This window comes from Marmota flaviventris, chromosome 6 (genome assembly GCF_047511675.1).
Source record: "Marmota flaviventris isolate mMarFla1 chromosome 6, mMarFla1.hap1, whole genome shotgun sequence".
NCBI lineage: Eukaryota > Metazoa > Chordata > Mammalia > Rodentia > Sciuridae > Marmota > Marmota flaviventris.
In genome coordinates, this window is record NC_092503.1 from 40,507,316 (window position 1) to 40,530,196 (window position 22,881).

Sequence of the window (22,881 nt, forward strand, 5' to 3'; positions counted from 1 at the left end):
GACATGTGTTAGAGTCTGTAAACAAGTCTGGATGGCACATGGCATTTTGCCAGAGGGAGTGGTTTGTGAAGTAACCAGCAAGCCATTAAGTGTGAAGATTCCTTAATGGTTGACTGCTGTATCTAGTTTATGTTAATTAAGATAAGCTGTGTGGAATGTATAAATACCTCTGTTGTCCTACAATAAACAGCTCCCACTCCTGCTGTATCAATCTACACAAGTTGCTCATCACCCCCGGGTTATTTTGCTACAGCCGGACTGTGGCAGACATGAAATTATGTAGATTATGCCCAAGCTACTTTTCTTTCCAGGGAGACTGAAGGTGAGTTACTTATGATTTTGTTAAATAAATACACAATCTGATGGTGAAATATCCAGATGATATTTCAATTAGGCATGTGACTATGAGGTAAAGTCTTACAAGAGATGTCAAGTTAGAAATATGAGTTGTTTTGTGTTCATGAGATAAAGAAACTTAAGGAATGAGGGTAAATTCAAATATGTAGGGGGCCTAGACCTGAGACCCTGTGAAATTCCAATATTAGAGGCCTGGTAGAGGACATGGCATGTGTCACTAGACGGCTCTACCAGAGAAATAAGAGGAAAACTACAAGAATGTGATGCTTGAAAGAAAAAAACAAAAAACAACAACAAAAAAAACCAGTGTTGTCAGCTTGTTGAATCCTGCTGAAATGTCAAACTAGTTTTCTTTTGATTTAGAAATTCATGTGCCATTGGTGTCCTTTAAATGAACATTTTTTTTTTTTTTTGGAATGTTAGGCCAAGCGTCAGATTAGAGTAAACAGGTGACAGTCAAAAACTAAAGAAATGGGAAATGGTTGGGAGGCATATGGTTGATCTGATCATCCAAGTTAAGGTGTGTTTTAGCTGTTAGTGTTCCCAGAACTCTATTCAACATCTCTTTTGATAAGCCATCTCCTAGAATAAGTACAATGGTAGGAGCAAACAGAGCCAATGTAAGAGAGTTTCTAAAATTAAAGATAGGGATGAATGTAATCATTTAAATGTTTCTCATTCCATGTCTTTTTTATATTTCACTCAACAAGCTCTTCCTGATGAAGAAGAGCAGGATAACTTAAAGGGTCCCCAGTCTTCAAACAATAAACATCATAATATGTGTCTAAGAACTCTCATTTTTTTATTGGAGAATAGTTTCTCTCACATTTCTTTTTGATGAAAAATTAGAAGCTTTTTTTTTTTTTGCTGATGGTCTTCAAGTAGGTTAATTTAATATACACTTTCAGTATGAATCTCTTTTTGAGATTATCAGTTCCTATTTTCAATTCATATTTTTACTTATCTTTACCTCTGACATAAAAACAATGACATTCATACACCAGAATTTTCACATTACCATTACTTTACCACATGTATATAGTACTGTGAATACATGTATATAATACTGTTTTTTGAGACAGAAACTTTGTGTAATTTTTATTTTGTTTATGTTTGTACATTTAGAAAATGTGTCAATGTTGAAAGCCACATCACACTAAATGAACATAAGAGTTTTTCATATAACTATAAAATTACTTAAAATTAATTCCAATAGTAGTAGTTAAACAACATAATGTTTTGGATTATACAAAATATGTATAATAAGATCAATATGTTCCATGTTATAACATATATTATATTGCAAAATATTAATTAGAATTCTTTAAAAGGCAGAGTGTCTGGTAAAATTAATTTTCTGGTAATATCAAGATATCTTTAAGTAAAGGAAGATGTGGCAATAATAACTTATGTGTTAGATATCTTAGTTTGAAATCTTGCATCTACCATTAATTTTTCTGAATCCATTTTCAGGAAATCTTTAATTTTATTAATGTGAAGATTGGGTTAAAAATGTCCTTCTTTCATTAAAACAGTACTTGTCATATAATATGTTCTCCTTCTTCTTATTTATTAAAAATATTTAAAGAGTAGAATAAGTTTTTTATTAAATAATAAATAAGTTCAGTGTTTTAGTGACAGCAATTAACCAATAATACTTCATTTCTTTTATCTACTGCTAGTAATAGATAATGATGAGCAATATTATTTCAACATTCATCATTATTTTAAGAATTTTCTTTGCCATAATTTTCAACGTTGCTTAGTAACACTCATCTCTCTTACCTCTGTCAATTTTAAGTTTAAAAACACTAATAAAATATTAACTTCATGACCCTGTCATCATTTTCCAATATCTCATTTGTCCTTTGAAAGCTGCATCTCCGGTTATTGATCTATGTGTTAATAGGGCCTATTCTACTTAGAAAAGACAAAGGGATTTGGAGCAAAAGAGATATAAAGTTAATGGTTTCCCATAGCAGTGTCTTCCTTTAAATTATTATTTCTTTGTATTTTATAATTTTCAAAAATTGTAAAGATTCTATTGTATTATAATCAACACTAATAGTTAACACTTACTACTTAGTAAGTGCTTTGCATGTGTCTTATCCACTAATAAATACAGGAACCCTAAATTTTTACAAAGGAGAACAAAAAAAATGGCCTGATGTCTTCTATTGGAAAATGACAAAAGATTTTTATGGGCTTGAACTGTGTCCTTAGAAAATTCATAAGCTAAAGCCCAAATGCTTAGTGAGTCAAAGTATGACTGTATGTAGGGACTGGGTCTTTAAAGGGGTAATTTAATTAAAATAAGGCCATTAAGGTGGGACCTAATTCAATCTGACTGGTGTCCTCCTAAGAGAAAATTGGGACATGGGGAGAAAGGCTAGGGATGCACACATATCCACATGAGGATTATGTGAGGGGGCAGTCCTTTGCAAACAAGGAAGTAGACCGCAGAAGGACCCACCATCAACTTGACTTGGGCTCCTAGCTCTCAGAACTTGAATAAGTTAAGTTTCTGGTAAGTCTCCCAGTCTGCAGTATTTTGCTACAGCAGTTCCAGTAAACTAATTCAAATGACATAAACTCAAAAGACAAAACTGAGGGGCCACAGTCCTAAGTACTTTTCCAGAGTATTATGGAAGGGATCATGTGTTGTTTTTGTGGTCTCTGATTTTTTAATCAGTATCAGTTGTTGTAACATGTTTGTATTATTAATACCTGTTTTGGGTCATTTTATCTACACAATTATGGATAGTTGTTTAGGAAGCTTAAATTCACCTTAGGTTCTAAGTAACTTCTGTTAGGCTTCTTGTCAGTCCAGAAATGACAAATATTATAAGAGTCCATTAGAAATCTTGTAAAGGACATATCTTGTAAGAGAATCTTGCAAACCTGGAGTACCCATTCCCAAAGTCATACATGATTTTGTAAAGAAACTGCCTTAACAGAAACTGCCTTGGCACTAGAAAAATTAGAAATAGAATCCTGATTATTTTGGTTATCAAATAATTGTCCCTATAATCTCCAAAGTATTCCACCTCTGCTATGCGATGGTTTAAAGAGAAGGAATTCAGAGGAAATGATACTTTATGTATACTCAGGCCCTCAGAAAATCCTCCCTCTTGTTGCACAAAAGTACACAGGCAGTAGGTGTTATATGAGTGCTTTTGGACTGGAACAGTACATAAATTGTCTGTGAGAGAAAAGTAAATGACTAAGAAAATGCAATTCCAAGAAAATGTATAGGAAATTTCAACTATGTATACTGAAATGTGTACCTAAAAGGTCTAGAATGTTCATAGTTAAGTCAGTGATTTTTCAGCTTCCTATGCTCATATTTTCTTTCTTTCATGTATGATATTTGAACATATTATACTGAAGCACATGTAAAACATTGCAATAAAATTCCTATATCAGCTGGGTGTGGTGGTGCACATCTGTAACCCCAGCAGCTTGGGAGACTGAGGCAGGAAGATTGCAAGTTCAAAGCCAACCTCAGCAACATAGTGAGGCTCTATGCAATTCAGCAAGACCCTGTCTACAAATAAAATATACAAAAGGGCTGGGTATGTGGCTCAGTGGTTAAGTACCCTGGGTTCAATCACCACTACCAAAAAATAAAAATAAAAATAAAAAATCCCTATAGCAATATTACTATAAAGTATATGCATTTCTTAAAAATCTGAATTAGGCTTATTATTCCAATGTCTTTATTTGGCTGTAGTTCAAAATTCCTGTAACAGCAATCAATTTGAAAGATTTCTCATACTACTGATACTGATATGTTGATATTCTAACAACTCCTCTCTCTAAACACAAGTAGAAGTGTTATACAAATACAAAAACAAAACAAAACAAAAGCTTCCTAAATAATGTTAAGCTGGAAAGAAATAAGATAATTTCTCAGATGTAACTACAAGACAGGTTTGAGAATCCAGGGCGAGATATCAAAACTCATGGTAGTTGTTGACCTGGATCTTCTGCTTATCCTGATCTACCTAAGTTTGGGTTCAAACAGTTATGGAAGGTACAGGGTAAAGCACAGAGCCCTATGCAACTTGGAGCATTTGAAGCACAGAGCAGTGAATGCAAGTCAGTATTACCTTATGCCTTAAATGTGAGCTCATAGCAGGAGGGCAATATTTGATCTCTACCACTTACTGCAAGAAAATGTCAATAACTAGATGTGAGAAGGAGAACTATGAAACATTTTGGGGAAAAAAGAAAAAAAATACATTCCCTAATGAAAAGCTATAGATTTCAAAAATTTTAATATCAAGAAATAAAATAGACAAAACCAATCACTTAGAACCCAAATTTGGAAGTTGTTTTTTTTTTTTTTTTTTTTTTTTTAAAAAAAAAAAACCAAAGTCCACAAAATTTAACATGAAGATCATAGTGGATTTAGTTAAATAGGAAGCAAAGGTACAGTCATTTTTCAATTAAATTATATAGTAACATATAATTACTATGACATATAATTTATGACAATAGTAATAAAAACTACATGTTATTAATATGAGGAATAAAAAGAGATGATAAATAGAAGTTCATCGTATGTAGTTTTAAAGTAAAGAAAGTTATAAATTTATGAAATTTTGAAAAACTCAGTGAAAATGGTCAAATTCCTAGAAAAAGAAATACAGTAATTGAACCCAACTCAACTAAAAACTGAAAATTAACTATTTCTGAAATTGATGAGGATATTCAATTAAGAGTTTAAATATTTCCAGAAGGAAAATACCAGTCTAAGGTGATATTAATTGAGTTCTGGAAACATCCAAAGAAAAGATAATTCCATTTTTACATGAACTCTTTCTGATAATAAAATACAGGTGTGAAACTGCATGGCCTTCAATGCAACAACATGAATGAATCTCAAAAATAGACAATTGAGTAAATATAGCAAGCTGTAGGGAAATGCATATGATAAAGCATTACATCAAGTTCAAATATGCCAAGGTATATTTTGAGAGGTATACACATAAGTGGTAAACTATGGAAAAATAAAGATGATTACTAACATAATATAAGACAAGCAGAAATCAGAGACATCATGTAGAGAGTTGAAGGAGTAGGTAAAACATTGATGGATGTCTATACTTCAGACTGAGCAGTGAATACCTGCATATTTCATCTGTTATTACACTTTATATGTACTATAAACTTTAATAGCAATGTCAAATACATTCAAAATGTTCAACAAGAAAAAAAAAATGTAGGAGGGTGGTAAGTGAAAATCTTCATCCATTTCCCTATTCACTCAATTTCTAACTCCTGTCTTGTGTTTGCTAGGCCAGCATTCCACAACCAAGCTATAATCCCATTTTTTCTTTCTTCTTCTGGTGTTGGGATCAAACCCAGGGCCTTAAACATGCTAGATGAGCACTGTACTACTGAGGTATATCTCCAGACTAGAAATCTTTTTATATAGTCTATATTTTCTTGTGAATACACAAGGTAATCTGTATACTTTTTTATTTTCCTCCCATATTTTTATATAAAATATGACATATTCAATACAATATCTACCTTATTTTTCCTCTGAATAATTAGAGATTTTTTTTTCTATTTTAGTTCACAGTATATCATTTTTTTTAGACTTGTATACTGGTCTTTTGAATAGTTTTATCAATTTAAGCAAATTATAGATCTGTATACCTTTTATGGGTATATCCATATATTTGGAAAACTTTCTGTTTCCTCAAATACTTTGCTTTTGCAATTTTCCCATGAATATATTTATACATATATTTCTCCTGAGTGCACAAAACCTTGAAGTTTAAGTTTTCAGAAGTTCAGTGGTTGGGTCAAAGGATAATTCCATTTGTATTTTTAATAGATATTGACAAATTATCATTCATAGATATTTGTAAATGTACTTTCCTAACACCAATGTAAGGGGTATCTTTTTCCTCAGTCTTTTTGAAAGTGTGTTATCAAACTACTTCCTTAGTTTGAACTTCTATCACTCTCATTTTGAGTATAGTGTAGTGCTTTTCTTATTTTTAGAGTCATTATATTTTCTTTTCTGTGAAATAAATGTTCATAACAGCTGTCTTTTTTTTCTAGTCAGTTTTCCTTTTCTTATAAATTTCTAAAAGTTTTATAAATACTTTAGATAACTTAGCTCTATGATATAAATCGACAATTTTCCCAGGCTTCCATTTCTCTTTTAATTTTGCTTATGATATTTTTCCATATAGAAAGTTTTACATTTCATTGAATCAAATTTATTCTTTTTCAAAATATTTGAAATTTGAATCATAGGTATAAAGGTCCTTCCTCCAAGGCATTCTTTCATGTTTTTTATTGATACTTTTGTGCTGTTTATTTTATTTTAATTTGAATTTTTTGAAATATTTGAAGTTTATCATGCTATATGACATGATGTGTAGAACTATGCTGTTTTTACCAATATTTGTTTATTAGAAAATAATATCTAAAATAGATTACTCTCAAAACAGATATCATAAATGTCAGTTTTAAAGAAGTTCTTTTTTTTTTTTTTTTAGTTATAGATGGACACAATACCTTTATTTTGTTTACTTATTTATTTTATTTTTTTGTGTGGTGCTGATGATAGAATCCAGTGCCTCACACATACTAGGTGAGCCTATACCACTGAGCCACAACCCCAGTCCCTATAAATGCCATTTTTAAAAAATGCATTATTATTTTAATATAATATGAATTTTTGTGACATTAAATACTCAATGTGAATCCAATACATTATTTTTCACACATCATTTTTAAGACCATAAAAAACATAGTTGTAAAGTTGGGTTAAAAATCATAGCGGCCAAGAAACCAATGTGCCAATCTTTTGCAAACTCAACAATAGCAATGCTGAGATAATGTCAGATAAAACCTGATGCAAATCTTTTTTATTATCTTGTGACCCAATGAATACAACATATTCGTGCATGCTTAAATTTAAAAAGCATGTTAGAATCTATAGCTTTTCTCCACATTTTTTCTGTGTTTTTTTTTTAAGATTTGAGAAAATCTAATCTGTTAAAATTCTAATCTATAAATTTCCAATAGTGAATCTTATGAAGCAGTGCTTTTTAACTTAATAGAGTAGGGGGAAATTTCTGAATCGCTCTGGGAGGGAATCTCTCCCAAGCAGGACAACAGCTCTCTCATACACTGCATCATTCTTGGTGACCTTAAATATAGAAAATCTCTAACTTCCCAACTTTCTACTTTATCCTGGCCTTAAGTCATAACAAATGTAAAGAGCTCATTGACAAAGTTAAGAGCTCAGTTGAGTAGCTGAGATGAGCTGCTCTCTTTCTCATTGGCCAAGTAAAGACTTTTGGAAAAAGGAAGTGAAAGGGGCACAGAGAAACATTTTACTTGTTCAAGTCAGAAAGCACCTGCTTTTCAACAAGAAAATTGGCCTTATTGAGTGAATATCATTTGGTTTAGGTGTAGGCCTGATAAAATCATGCCTTTTCACTGGACTGGACTCATTCCAGATCCATAGGTTGTCAAAATCAGTTTCGAATATAAAGATTTCTGAGTGCATTTGTAGATGTTTACCTAAGAGAATACTGATGAAGGATTCTAGCCACAGGAAATGATAGTGAAAATCAAACGTGACCATGTGCACATAGAACTGAGTTGGACAGGAAAAAAAGGTCTGGCGAGGCAGGGTAGAATTATTAAAAGAAATACCAGCATCACCAGATGGGTCAAGACCTTGGTTCTGGTACCAGCATTTCTCAAAGCTACTCCTGTGACTTCTAGCAAGACAGGTGACATAAGTCTCCATTTAACACCAGTAAAGTCAAGGATTTAGATTAATCTCTAAGAGGATTTTCAGCAAGAACATTTATTATCTCAAAGAAGGTGAAAAGCAAAGGACTTTGGGTTAGTGAGAAAAATAACAAAATGTGTTCTTTTGATTATTTGCTTAGGTTTTGATAATTACCTGCTTGGCAGTCTCCATTAATCAAATACACTGTAGAGTTGCCAAATTTTCTCATAATTATTCTATTTTAAAACATGTATGTTTAGGTATTTGAAATTCTTCAGAAATATTGAATTGTTTCTGCAAACAATTTTTTTACTAATTTTTAGGAAATTTTCTTAAAAACATATTCATAATGTCAGTTACATGACAAAGGAACAACTATGAAGAATAAAGTTTAAGATCTTTTGCTGTAAACAAATGCATTTGAATATCATTTTGTAAAATAAGTTGTATAAAATCACAATATACTTTCTAGAGACTGGTCTAAATCTCCAATATACAAGCAAAGGGGGCTGGGATCAATTTATAAAGACTTCATGAGGAAATCAGTTCATTAAAAAGGTACTCTGAAAGGTGTCGACTTCCAGAAACAAGATGCTTTATTATGATCATAGTTGATGCTCTGTGTTTGCCTTTGTAAATCTAATAAACCACTTGCTGGTGGCCTGAAGTGTTCATTTATGAAAACCATTATGTGAAAAGAGAATCATGCTATCCACCCCACTCCACCCTGACCTCCTGTTTTCCTCTTAATTTAATCATTTGTCACAGGAGCGTATGTGCTGATGAGATTCCAGCTTTATGTGTTTTGTAAATAACGTGTCAGCAAGGGAAGGAAATCACTTCTTATGCTCACTAATTAACACAGCATCAGCTCACCCTAACACAGGTAGGCACTCTGGTTTAGTGATCTGCGTGAAGCCAAATACAGACATTCATGTTTCATGGAGACAGAGGTTGTCTGCTGTTTATTTCATAAGAATTTTTTTTTATTTGTGGCTTCTCCTAGATGAATGATGATCAGTATTCATAGTATTCTTGTACTTTTCCCATACTTAAGAGATTTTACTTGATTTGTTTCTCAAGGTATATCATGATATGACCACTTGATACAGGACAAAAATTCTCATTAAATTTCACATACAAGCAGGAAATGATCCTTTCAATACTGCCCAAACTAGCACCTTTGGAACCACAATGGTTGAAGCTTTCCTTACCTGTGTTCCATATAATGTACCTAAACCCATCAATGGAAATCATAGGTTTGTGGTCTGCCTATAGAGCCGGGGAAATAAGAGACTAAATCAAAAGAGTAAGTTGTGAAATCTATCAGGATTTTTCAAACCTTTTTTATCTTTTCTGATAGAAAAAACAATGTTTATTTTCTAGTTATAATGAATTAAAGAAGTATAAAATTACCCTAAGAGAAAAAAAAAAAAATTTGTCCAGAAGCTGGTAGCCCTGGATGACCCTGAAAGAGACTGACTATGATTTGCCTTTGCCTAAGCATCTGCGAAAAAACCACCATCAGCTCCTAGAATAAAGACAGGAAACACAGAACTACAGTAGCTTTCCCAAGCTCTCTTAACAGCCTGGATAAGAGAGATTACATTGAGTTTCTTCATGAAAGGGAAGAAGTCAGGTTATCAAAAGGATACATGACAAAATCTAGCTCATACTGTTGGTGAAAATAGTGTCCTATTTTACAGGTGAGAAAACAGTGCCCAAGGTCACACAATGACATTAGTAAGTCTTAAACCCACATAAGGCTCTTATGTGTGTGTGTGTGTGTGTGTGTGTGTGTGGTGTGTGCTAGGGATGAACCCAGGGCCTTGTACATGCTAGTTAAGCACTCCCAGCCTGCTCTTTATCTGTTTATAATGTGTCATCTCCATCAGAATGTGACTTTTTGGGTGACTTTTTTATTTTGTGGTTTTATTTACTCCTATGCTTGTGACACGGTTAAGTGCTCAATAAATTTGTAAATATGAAAACGAAATAGGCTGAACTCATCACCCTATCTACTCCACTGCTTTCAGAGCAACAACTTAAAAGTGACACTGTATTGTATCTATTCTATTATCCTTAGAAGACAGGACAGTCTTCCTATAGATTTGAAGCTTATATAAATATTATCAGATATTTTTGATCCAATAAACAGTAAATTCAAAACAATATTATAACATATCCACATATGTTCAGAGTCAGTTTTAAAAGCATTTTATGTTTCCATATATTAACATCAATTTCATGTCTTGATACTTTAACATTTATTTACAGTTATTTGATATGTTTCCTACTGGTAGGAATTTAGCGTCTGATGAAAAACTGTGTAGACACATACACACCCCTATATTTGCAAATCCAGAATTTCATTTAGTGACATTTTATTTAACAGAACTCCATTTATCCTCACAAATCAGCAAAGACAACAAAATAGTTTCTTTTTGAATAGGAAATGAAATATTATCATTTTAATAACATAATAAACAGTGACCTGGTTTGGAAAAATTTTAAATCCATTAGAAGGGGATGTAATTAATAAAATTCACCAAAGAACATATTCTTAGGATTCAAACATAAAGATAATTATAAAAAGAAACAAAATTCAGTAAAAGAGACAATGAATGGCAGTATCTTCCACGTACTGTGTATACTTGAGCTTGAACTCGTTATTTCTGAAGTGATGCTAAACGCATTCTTAAACGCTGGCAATGAAAAGGACATCACAGAGGGAAATGGCTTCCATCATACAGACTGTCAAGGATCAAATAGTAAGAAACACAAGAAAATTCTGCCTTTTTCCTGAGCAAGAGCTATTAAACTCTTCTCTAGAGAAGGTTTTCCCAAAGTATCTTTTGACCCTGATTGCCGTGTATTCCTTGTGAATGACAATGCACACAAGTGAAACTGATTATTGACATCCTATGAAATACTCAAGGTGAAACCCCTTAGATCCTAAAGCCACTGAAAGTCTGGTTGACTTCTGAAAACTTTTTCAAACATCTATCCTTAATCTTCAGGTTGAGCTTCCTTCATCAGGACCGCCTGCCAAGTCTTTATTTTCAGTGTCTTTTTCACAGAAGGCCTGGTAGGAGATGAAAACTGAAGGTCTGAGCTATCACATTGAGGGAAAGGCACAAAAATGTAGGCGAGTAAAAGAAATATAAGGGTTGGTAAGAACAAAAAGATAAACAGTGAAGGATGAAAATCTGAAACCCCTCATCCAAAAATCAGTATCTAGGATATTTAATTAGTAAAAATATGGAGAATACAGAACAAGTGGTAGGAAATAAAACTATGGAGATAGGTGAGAATAACAAATAAGACTGTAAAATTCTAAAAAGTATACCTAGAATTAAAGAGGGGAAGGAAGTTGGGAAGCCAGTTAGAATATTATGAGGGTAAACAATGCCTGTTATTGTACATCGGAACTATAGATTTTCAAAATAAAAATATATGCGAAATATAAAACCCATTTGATATGAGACTTCTGTTAAAAGGATTTATAGACGAAATGGCTCCAACATATATATTTCTAGATTATGGATAGATCTTTAAAACACCAAAATAATTTCCTATTCATCTTATAATTATGACTCAAAGGGAATGATCATAATTTCTGTTCCTTCTCCTCCTCCTTCTCCTTTTCCACATCCTTGTTTTCTCCTTTACAGTAAAGTAACTAACTATATGGCATAGTTTTTAAACTAGCTTCTAATGTTGGAGGAATTATGGTCTTTAACTCATGGCAACTTTTAAATTTGAAATGAACTGGAATATTCAACATAGAGCAATTCAGTATGGTTTTGATCTCAAAATGATGTTCTACATGAAGATTCTAGTCTCAAAGAATAAATATAAGCTATGTGCATGATGGGTATAGGGCCCAATTACTTTAGAGTCATTTTCAAAGATAAACCTGAAAAAAAAAATGTAGAAGTTAGGCCCTGGGATAGAGATCAGATTTAGAGAGCGGAAGATATAATTTCTGTTTCATGATTTCATCATTTTCAGAGGCAGGTTTTCCCTTTGAAAGAGGAATAAGATTTTTTAAGTTAAAAAAAACAAACTACAAAAGTTCCCCTTAAATGCATGTTATTGGTTACTGTATAGTGTAACTTGAATAAACCAATTAAAATTTTGATGAAATCTTTTTTGGATCTGCTACTATGTTCCAGGCACTATTCAAGGCACTGGTAATGCATGAGTAAACAGACTGACAAAAATCCCTGCCCTTGTGGGGTTCATATTCTATAGGACAGAGATGTTAAGTAAGATAAGTGAATGAGCTATGTGGTGTATCAGGTGATTAATACTATGGAGAATGAATAGAGCAAAAAAGGAGAATATGAACAACTATAGGGCTCTTTCATTTTAAATTAGAAGAGAGAGATCTCACTAAGAAGGAGATAATTGAACGTAGACCTGAAGGAGATGAGGGAATGAGCTATGTAGATATCTGGGAGAAATATAAAGACTATAGAAGAGTGAAAGTCTTGAAGCAGAGGTGCATTTGGCAGGCTCATCGAACACCAAGATTCGCCATAATCTTGAGCTCTTCTCAAGAATAATAAAGGAGCTATTCTTAAGAGATGGTGTAAGAAAAGTCACAGCCAGGAGAGAGAGGTCTTTAGAAACAAAATATAAAAGTATTTAACACTTCTTTTGCCTCCTATAGGTAAAAATGCCAGCCCAATCAGAAAATATGCTATTCTGCTACACTGGTGCTTAATGACTTCATATCTACTCTCCTCATACACGTTTGTAAGGACTTCGGGTTTTGTTCTTTCAAAGGGGTTTGAGAAGAGTATAATGAGTGCTTACATTTTAGAAGGCTTATGTTAGCTAATGTTTTGATAATTGACTCTAGCAGCTAAGGGCATAAGAAAGGAGAATCTTGGCCTAGTGTACTGATGATGGTTAGAAGAGCTGTCAGTGTGGGTGTATTTTGAAAGAGAGAGACAGTGTGGGTGAAATGGGTGGATGTGATTTTGAGGAGGGATATTTCAAAAGATTTAGCTCTAGAAACTGTAATGTTGGAGTCAATACTTGGTGAGAGGGAAAAGTAAAGGGAAGCAGGCTCAGGATGAAAGTGGTTTTGTAAATTTCAAAACCAAGATGTCTTTACACATCCAAGAAAATGGCATATGACAGCAAAAGAAAAGATATTCACAGCCTTCTCCATGAATCCCAGATATAAAGAACATGTAATAATGTTCGAGCACTAAAATGTTATGCTCATACTATTTTTAAAAACTTTTAGGTCATAATTTATAAACCATCATGCAAATATTTCAATCATATGCAGCTAAGTAAATTGTGTTTATATTCAAATGATATGGAATTTTTTTTTAAAGGCAGCAAACAAAGTATGTGTGGTTCTGACTGATACTTTGGTAATAGTGATTAGGAAAAAAAAGGAAGAAGAGAGCATACTACTTTTTATTTTTAGGGGAAGAAGTGATGCTCAGACATAAAGCATTTGAGTATAATGTTGCTATGGGAAAACCCTCCACACCTGAGCCCTGACTAGCACTTCCTCATGTCTCTTTCCATTGGCCAAACATTGAACACATGATATCAGAAACCCCTGACCTTCTTAAATAGATTTCTGTATTAATTATAAATATTTTCCATTGTTGCTCCTAAAGAAGGAGGTAACAAAAGGTCAAAATGCATCTCTGACTTTTTTCTTGCATTTTCTGATTACCCTGGGTGTGGTCTCACTTGGGATACTTCCCCAATCCCTGCTCGAAACTGGTCCCTTCCTAGCATGGCTTTAGAAAGGAGCAGCTGTGTACAGGAAAATCCTCTGTGGTTGGGCCAAACAGTGCCATGGTCCACTATAGAAGTTTTTAAGTAAATTCAAGTGTCAAGGAGTCTTTTACTTCATTAGCTGAATTTTCATCCACAGGTAAATTAACAGAAAGTCACTAAAGATGTAAAGTTGTACTGACTCAGTAAGCATTCTTTCTTAAATCAGACTGAATGGTTTTATTTATTTTACTTAATATTTTTAACCTGTGATTATTTTTAGCAGATTAAAAAAAAAAAAAAACAGACGTAGATTTTCTTTTCTTTTTACTCTATTTTCTCTCTTCCTTTATTCTTCATTTTTTTTTCAATTCAAACTTTTGAATTTAGTCTCTCATCTAATCTAATAGTTTTATGAAGGGATATTAAAATCTTAAATTTTTATTTAATGATCAGTCCTCTGTTATATACAACTTAAAGGTTGACTTCTTCATTCAAATTATCTTTTGAAAATTTGTCTAGAAGTTATAGAATACTGAATATTTTTAAAGGAAAAAATACATAACAAATTGTTTTTCCTCTTAAACCCAATACAAATAATGGAAAAATTGAAGTATCCCAACCTAAATAGCCAGCTATTTCTGTCAAAATAAAAATACTGTCAATATTTAGATGCTGTATTATAAATCTCCAGTTTATAGATCTAGTACCTCCAAATTTAACATACATCATATGCAAAATAAATGTATTTTTAAAACTGAAATGTATACTTATTCCAAAATTATATTACATTATTTACAATAGTCTATTGGAATAAAGAATTTCCTTAAAAGATCAAATAGTAAACAGTGTATAGTAGTACATAAATAGTGTATAGTAATAAAGAGTTACATCATTTGAGCCCAATAATAAATAGTGTGCTTAATATTCTTCAGAAGCTTGTATAACTTTCTCCTAAACATGTTTTTTTTCCTGGAACCATTGAACATTAAAAAAAATTGACTTTTGAGATTTTATATATTTTAAAAACAAACATGAAACCTGAAAAAATACATCAGAAACAAGACAAACGCTTTGAATCTCTGTGACATGCATAACAATTGTAGTTCATGGTAATTTTTCAAAATGGTTAGAAATTGGTTCATGCTTAAAAGTTTTGTTAAAATTTAGTTCAATTTTAATCTAGGTTGATCTCTTTCACCACAAATAGTAATTCTGACAGTATTGATGTAATTATATTATTAAGGACAGAAATATTTACATTGAGATTTGAAGCTAAATCAAATACTGACCAAATACCATGTAAATTGTTGACATTTTCCAGTATTTGCTTTAAAAGTGCCTTTTTGTACCTATAAGTATTTGGTTTATAATTTTTTATGACATTACCATTCATACTCCTTTTTTCATTGAACTCAAAGCCTTATATGAGTGTTTCAATACACAGAATTGCTATTTTATATTTTTCCAACAGTATTGAGGAATTCATTCTCCTATTTACACAGAACAGACCTTGTAGAATTACTTTTATGTGGGGTTAACCTCAATATAGTTATATAATTAAAACTTGAACTTGTTTTCAAAGAAAGACAATATTCTCTAAGTTTTAAATATTTTGATCTGATAATGTTGGAAAGTCAAGTTTTTTTTTTTTTTTCTATTTCTACTTATTTACTGCTTTCAAGTAGTAAACAGTGCCAAATAGTTCCCATAGCATATGAGAAGCTGGTTTTTCAACAGAGACAAAATAAGACAAATAAATGTTTTCCATTACTGAAGATTATATTCATCCTGGATATTCAGCCAATCCTCTTCTTTTGTTCTGATACATTTGTATATCTTTCTATTCTTGCATGATATAATGAATGCCCTCACAAATTAAAAAAGCACTACTGTGTTTTAGGCTCTGCATCTGTAGAAGAGGTCGAAATAGAATATATGCCTATGAGCCTACTGATTTCAATCTTTCATATATGAAAGTTCAGATATCATACAAACTTGGCTCATTTGATTTTGTTTGTTGAGACTCTTTCTGGAATACCTCCATGGCTGATAGCAAATTTTTATGTAAATGTTGATAGATGCACAAACAAAAACAAAAATAAATAAATAAATAAAAAAGAAGCAAAGAGACATTATCAGCCAACCAAAGAAAGTAGACCTTTAAATAAAACAACAGAAGGGTGTATAGCCTCTCACCAGGTTTTTCTTGATACAACTTCTTTAAAAGTCCACAGATACATCCAGAAACCTTTAGACTGTTTGTAGAAGCACAAGAATCCTGTGCCTGAAGACACATTTCCATGGCTCTAAAGGTTTCTTTTTGTGAAGAGTCAAAAATTTGTTCCCATAGTCTAAAAACAACTCTCCATTATCTTAATGCAATAGAGTGAATTCTGTTCCCTCAGGAATACTGCAGAAACTTTCAATGTTGATTTAACAATGTGACCTAGTTACCAATATTACAGAGAATCTACTTGCTTGGGTTTCCTGTTCATGAATGTGTGAATTTTAATGCTGTGAAGCAAACAAGAATCTTATAGGAAAAGACTTAGGAAATGCCTCTGCCTACACTTATGCAAACTACTATTAAAATGAAAGAAATCATGCATGCCCACTTCAAAGCCTTGCTTTGAAAACTCTATTTAATACTTTGTGTTATTTTAGCATAGTACTAGTTTTGTAAATAGCATGGGTTAAAGTTACTCTATTGAACTTACACAACAGACTTAATACTGTAAGAGGATATTCTAAGCAGGTCCTCAAATATCCTTCTTATCTGTTTTACCTTATAATATCGGTGTAGATATTGACTTTTTGAAAGAGCGTACAAATAGAATGTAGATGCCAGTGTCACTGCTTTATATTATTTTTAAAGAGGCACTTATTCATAGTTCTTAAAAGTATATTTTTATGATAACCTCTTATTTTTTAACATAGTAGTCAAAACATAGGCAAATATCACTGGTGGAATGATAACAAGAATTATTTATTTTTAAATTAGTTTTGGAAGCAGCTTCCCTGAAACTATGGGCAGAAAAATGCAGTGGCACACAGCTGCCTGTAATCCCAGCAGCTCTAGAGGCTGAGATAGGAGAATCATGAGTTCAAAGCCAGCCCCAGCAAATGCAAGTTGCTACACAACTCAGTGAAACCCTGTTTCAAAATAAAAAATACAAATAGGGCTGAGGATGTGGCTCAAGTGCCCCTGAGATCAATCCCAGTACAAAAAAAAAAAAAAGGAAGAAGAAAGAAATTAGAAATCAAAGATGGTATAGTCTAGCTGAGAGAAGAAGTACATGATGGAGTGTGGGCTGGTAGCTGAGTTGTTGACTTTAGTGCTTGCCTAGTGTGATCAAGGCACTGGCTTTGATCCCCAGCACCACAGAAAAGAAAAAAAAAAAAAAAAGAAGAAGAAGAAGGAGAAAAAAAAATTAAATGGACTACTGTACTATTCAAATAAGTGTGATAACTCTTTAAAGTCCACAATTTTCAAGTAACAAGATGATTGAAAGAGTGAATTATGGCTCTCAAAGTAGAGAGGCAGAACTACTAGGAGACTAGTGTAAATGTGAGTATCAATGGGGTACTATTGCAATTAAGGTGAAAAAATATAGGGATGTTTATTTACTAGGTTATATAACAGTAGATAGCTACATGATGTAAAAAAAAAAAAAAAATCACATGAGGAGAAAAAATTGCCTAAATAGCACTAGTTAGATGATGCTGAGGGGAAATGTTTTAAAGTTGAACGAAAATCCCTTGACTAAGCAGCTTCAGAACTGCTGGGAAATGAGTTTACTCACTGACTGAACTAGATATAGCAATTTCAAAAGGCATCATTGCTGCGATTTGTTCATTCATTTTTAACTATTTTACACAAACTAGCCAACTTTCAATTGCTCATTTGAGCAAGATCAGGCACACACATGGCAATGCCAATGCAAAATTTCCAACGTGGGGTAGGGAGAGAGTACAAATGATACTAGTTATTTTTATATATGACACTGACTATATGACAGGGGAAAGAAGCTGACTGTGCTGGTTGACATCTGAAGCTGGTAGAATTCTGAAAACTGGCAATAAAGGGTGCACATTCAGAGAAATTCATAAGAAAGAACAGTTGATTGCCCTTCTGTACTTCTCTGATTTCTATTGGATTCCAATAGATCATACTGCCTACCACATATTTATGTAGTACACAAAGCCAGAACTATAGCATGTATGTCAGGTAAACAGAAACATAATTACATAAAGGGTTGTGTTCTTAGAAAATTGCTGTAGCTTTGAATCCCCCAACCATTCTAATCTCTGTAACAAGGGTGGGTAGAGTTCTTGACAGTCCTTATTCTTTTGCTCTTGATAGGAAGCTGCCATTCCTAAAGTGTCTTTTATTCATGTTAATTTATGTATTTTTATTAATGTCAGACAGTTTTGGTATGTTGCAGAATGTTGTACTGGTTTGATTTTAAGATTCTTAGTAGAATTATAATGGGGAATTTTTGAAGCTTCTGGCTAGAAGTATGTAAAGGTCATTCATTACATGCCTTTACTTATGTTGGTTTCCCAGTTATTGCAGATATTTGTCTTTCAAAAGAACACATCAATGGTAAATTCTCAGTCTCAAAATTCATCGTGATCATGCTGAAAGGGTGATAAAAATCTTGCTTTTTCATGCTGGAGTTTGAGATTTAAAATAAGATCTTAAATTTGCTATATCATAAAACTTTCAGAAAATAAAATTTTAAATAATATACAGATTTTAAAAACAGATTTAAACGATCATATGCTCAGATGCCCTCACATGCTTTCATTATAACCTGGTTGCAGCATATTCTTTCAATCTTTTTGGGGGAAAAAAGCAGACATACAAGAACTCTATGACAACTAACTAAAACCGAGAAAAAATAATTTACTTTTTGTTCACCTACACAATGTTGAGACCTATTGTTTGAAGGAAAAACATATTTCAGAAAAGTGGCACATATTCAAAATATATTATAAAGTATATTGTATGTCCCTTATATAGGTACATTAAAGTGTGTTTCACTATTTCTCATTTTCATTAACTTCAGTGAAGGTGATTTTCCAGAGTTAGTATCCCAGGCAATTAATTATCTGCAACATCTCTAACATCATTAATATGCATGATTTATTTTATAAGCCTGTCACATCAAGGATTTATTAGAGCTCAGTAAAAATATATATGTTGTATGTGTGAATATATATATATATATTTCAACAAGTGCACAACAATTAGAAATTAGCCACTTATTTGTAAGTGGCAAATTTTGTTTTCCAAATTAGATGTCAAAATGCTAGTCACATATGGGTTTTCATTTTCTTGGCCAAAGAGTTTTGAAGGGAAACATTTTTAAAGTACATCACATTGGGGAACGAGGGGGTCTTGAATAAAGGACACGTGGTGAAGACAGCAGTTCAAAATTCCACACTTTAAGTGGGGAGACATCTTTTTGCAAGACTCCAGGAATGAACATGAAAGAGTTCAAGTGTTTAGTTCACCAGCTCATCTGTCATTCTCTGTCTCCAGAATGCAAAGCCAGTGATAGTCCTAGGACACATTCTGTCTGAAGTGAATATCACTAAATAGGAATACATTAATTACAATAATTTCTATAGTTTCTTGTGCCCAAAGTATACTTGAATATTGAGTTTCAGAGACAAACAAGGAAACTATTCACTATGAGAGCAGAAATATGGCTTCATAGGAAACAGGGCTACATTTAAGTTACCTTTGATACTTCATGTGTCTTTTCTGCTTTTTGTTATAGCTCATATCACTGGCTTCAATTTTTGAGTCAATCTTTCCCAAAGTAAATCGCTACTAAAATTTACAAACTTGACATGAAGATTACATTGTATTTACAAAGAACTTGGCACTTACAGAATAAATTATTGACTTTTTTTTTTTTTTAAATCCAGCCCAGGGCACCCATGGTTCAGGCAAATGAGAAAGCCTGATGCCTTATTATATATTATGCTACATTAACATGAATAAATAGATTTCCAGCTGGTAATTCCTCCACAGTGCTAGCCCTGTTGCTGAAAACTAGTACCTTCCATTTCTAATCCGTGGAGAAGTTACTAGTCCAGAGAAAGCAAAGGTTGCATGTTTTCTTCCTCGTTTTTATCCATGCGCTTTAGTACAGTGGGGTCCACTACTGATTGGGATCTGCAAAGGATATAGAAAGCCAGGGTCAGTGATTGGTACCAAATAATTACCTGATGACATTCTCTTCTCTGTCTTTTCTTTGCCATTGCTTCTCCCGTGGATGTGGATTATCCTCTCCTACATCAAGGAATTTATGAACTGTGGATGTTGCAAATTTAGAGAAACACTGATGGTGGTGTTTGGTATCAGAGTGAGGAAACAGTTCCCTCTGGCCTCTCAGTAGAGTAGTGAGAAGAAAAGGATTCTAAATAGATAATAGTAGGTCTCCGTTCTCCTCTTCACCACTGAACAAGTCTCCTTTTTGAGATACTGAGAATTTCTAATGTAGGGCAGATGCTTTCTTATATATTCAAATGGAATGAGAAAACACTATAGTGAAATGATTGTTATTAAAAAATGGATAGAAATGATAGGAGGCTTGATTCCTGCCTTCAAAATACCTATGAAACAAATTCAATGTGAATGTGTTTTCCTTAACCATCATTTTTACATTAACGATTATATCAACAAAAAATCAGAATTCAAATGTTGCTTTTGTTACAGTTCCCAGTAGAATATTCAATAAAATCAGCTTTACTCTTAAAGCTTTTTAAAAAATGATTAATGACTTTAGAATACATATATATATATATATACATATATATATATATATATATATATGTATATATATATATACACATATATATGTATATATATATATATAAACTTAAACACACACACACATATATATATATATATATATATATATATATATATATATATACTCTTGTTGAGGAAGCAACACACTATAATTAAGAAACCACATAATTTGAAAACTTACTTATACCTGCTTTTGATAGCAGGTGGGAATTATATTCTGATTCATCATTAGGAAACAACATGAAAGCAGGAAGGAGGAAAATCAGTGAAACATGCTACAGTTGTGGCAGGATGCTGCACTCTTAATAGCCACAGCATTAAGGAGGCAGCTGCCTTTTAAAATTCTCCTCTGTAATGAATTCTCCCCTGCTGCTGCATACCAGCCAATTGGCTTCTGCTGTGGCAATATGCCTCTTAGCAGACCTCATTAACTTTCCAAAAGAGAGACTATAAGCTAAAATACAAGCACACATGCTAATGAAAATGAACAGCAATGGAACTAATTATCAAAAAAAAAGAAAAATTATAGGATTAACTGGCAAATTATCTCCTTCATCTAAGTAAACCTAAATTTGTTTCAAAAGTGGGTATGAAAATAAAGGTGAAAGGATTAATTAAAAAAAAGAGGTTTGTTTTGTTTTCTAACTTATTTTCTGCATTTAATCTGAATATTAAGTAGGCATTAGATAGATATTTGTCTCAGAAAGAAAACTGACTGAAGTTTTGTGTCTTTGTGTTTTCAAGAGAAAAAATGAGACAGGAGGAGAAAGGATGAGGAGGAGAAGGAACACAGAGAGGACAGCACACCACAGGGTTTCGTGAACAGCAAGATCTCAACTTTAATACATGATTTCCATACTAAAAGAACTTCAGTGTTAGGTATTCAAAATGAAGAGTAATGAGGATAATGAAGAAAGCATTTATAGTAAACAGATTAAAAAATCCCCTTAAGTTATATGTATTAAAAGGTTGAGATCCATATTGATTATATCAATAAGTAAATGTCAAAGCTATTCAGACTGCATAATGCAGACAAGGTAAGTATTTGCAGCTGCCATCATATTCTGTTACAACAGATAAAGAAAGTCACACACACATATACACATTCTTTAAGTCTATATGCATCGTGGCTTCTAAAAAATATTATTAAAAGTTATGGCAATTTTAACAAAATATTTTAAATTATATCACACTTGAACTTAAGTTCCTAGCTTGCTTTCTTCATGACTTCCAGATAACAAAATTGTTGGTTAATGAATGCTGCTTCTAAAGTAGAACAATTCCTCAGCAAGAGGGAATAAAGCCACACAGTAATGGTTTGCAATTAAAATATTTTTCTGGTATTTAGTTGCCCCATGTATACTGTTATTTAGACTAGATTTGTTTTTATTTTTACTTTTTTTTTCATGTGGAAGAGGAAGATAGTTTTTGTGGTATCAGTTAATGAATAGGTTTATTCTAGCTGCAGTGAGAGAGCTGCCTACCATTGACTTATAATATCTCAGGAGTCCCCACACAGCCCATACTGTCCTTTCAATGAATAAATATCCAATAATTTAAATTTGGTTGTCAAATACTCATTTATTCATTCATTGTGCATCCACAATATTGTGCTATACCAAAATGCTTAAGAGGTTAGAATTTGGAGAGAGGTAAATTTCAATTGTAACAACTTCCTAGCTCTGTGATCACAGGAAGACAATTTAAACATCCTAAGAACTTTGTTCTCTTGTTTGCAAAATGGGGAAAAGATCCTTTACATTAAATAAGTATAGTGAGGACCCGACACAATAATGCATAAGCCCAGCACAAATTTTTACAATAGTGCTTAAGGAAATGGCTAATGGAACACTGTTGCCCAAGTACTGAAATTAACATTGCTTCTCTATAATTAGGCAGCATATGGAAGGCATGTACCTTTCCTGTGTTCTGTTCTCTTTAATAAAATGGGGACAGGACTACTTTATTAGCTGCTTCAAGGGACGAGTCCCCATACACAAGTCAATAGAAAAAGTTTTGGCATGTAGTAATAATAAATGTTTGATACCATTCAATAAAATCAGAAGCTCATATCACATGACCATATGAATATAAGTACTCACTGCAACTGTTCTATGCCAGGCACTATCCCAAGCATTGGGTACACAAGGTTAAAGAGACTTCC

The 22,881-nt window shown here is 32.7% G+C and overlaps 1 protein-coding gene across 1 annotated transcript in view; it reads right to left on the minus strand.

Annotated features, from left to right (window-relative positions):
* Positions 1–19,990: 19,990 nt before the first annotated feature.
* Positions 19,991–22,881, minus strand: part of Clvs2 (clavesin 2) — a 61,269-nt gene continuing 58,378 nt past the window's right edge. The window contains exon 5 of the mRNA XM_027953046.2: positions 19,991–20,078. Coding sequence (XP_027808847.1) covers positions 19,991–20,078 — 88 coding nt within the window. The remainder of the gene's footprint in view (positions 20,079–22,881) is intronic.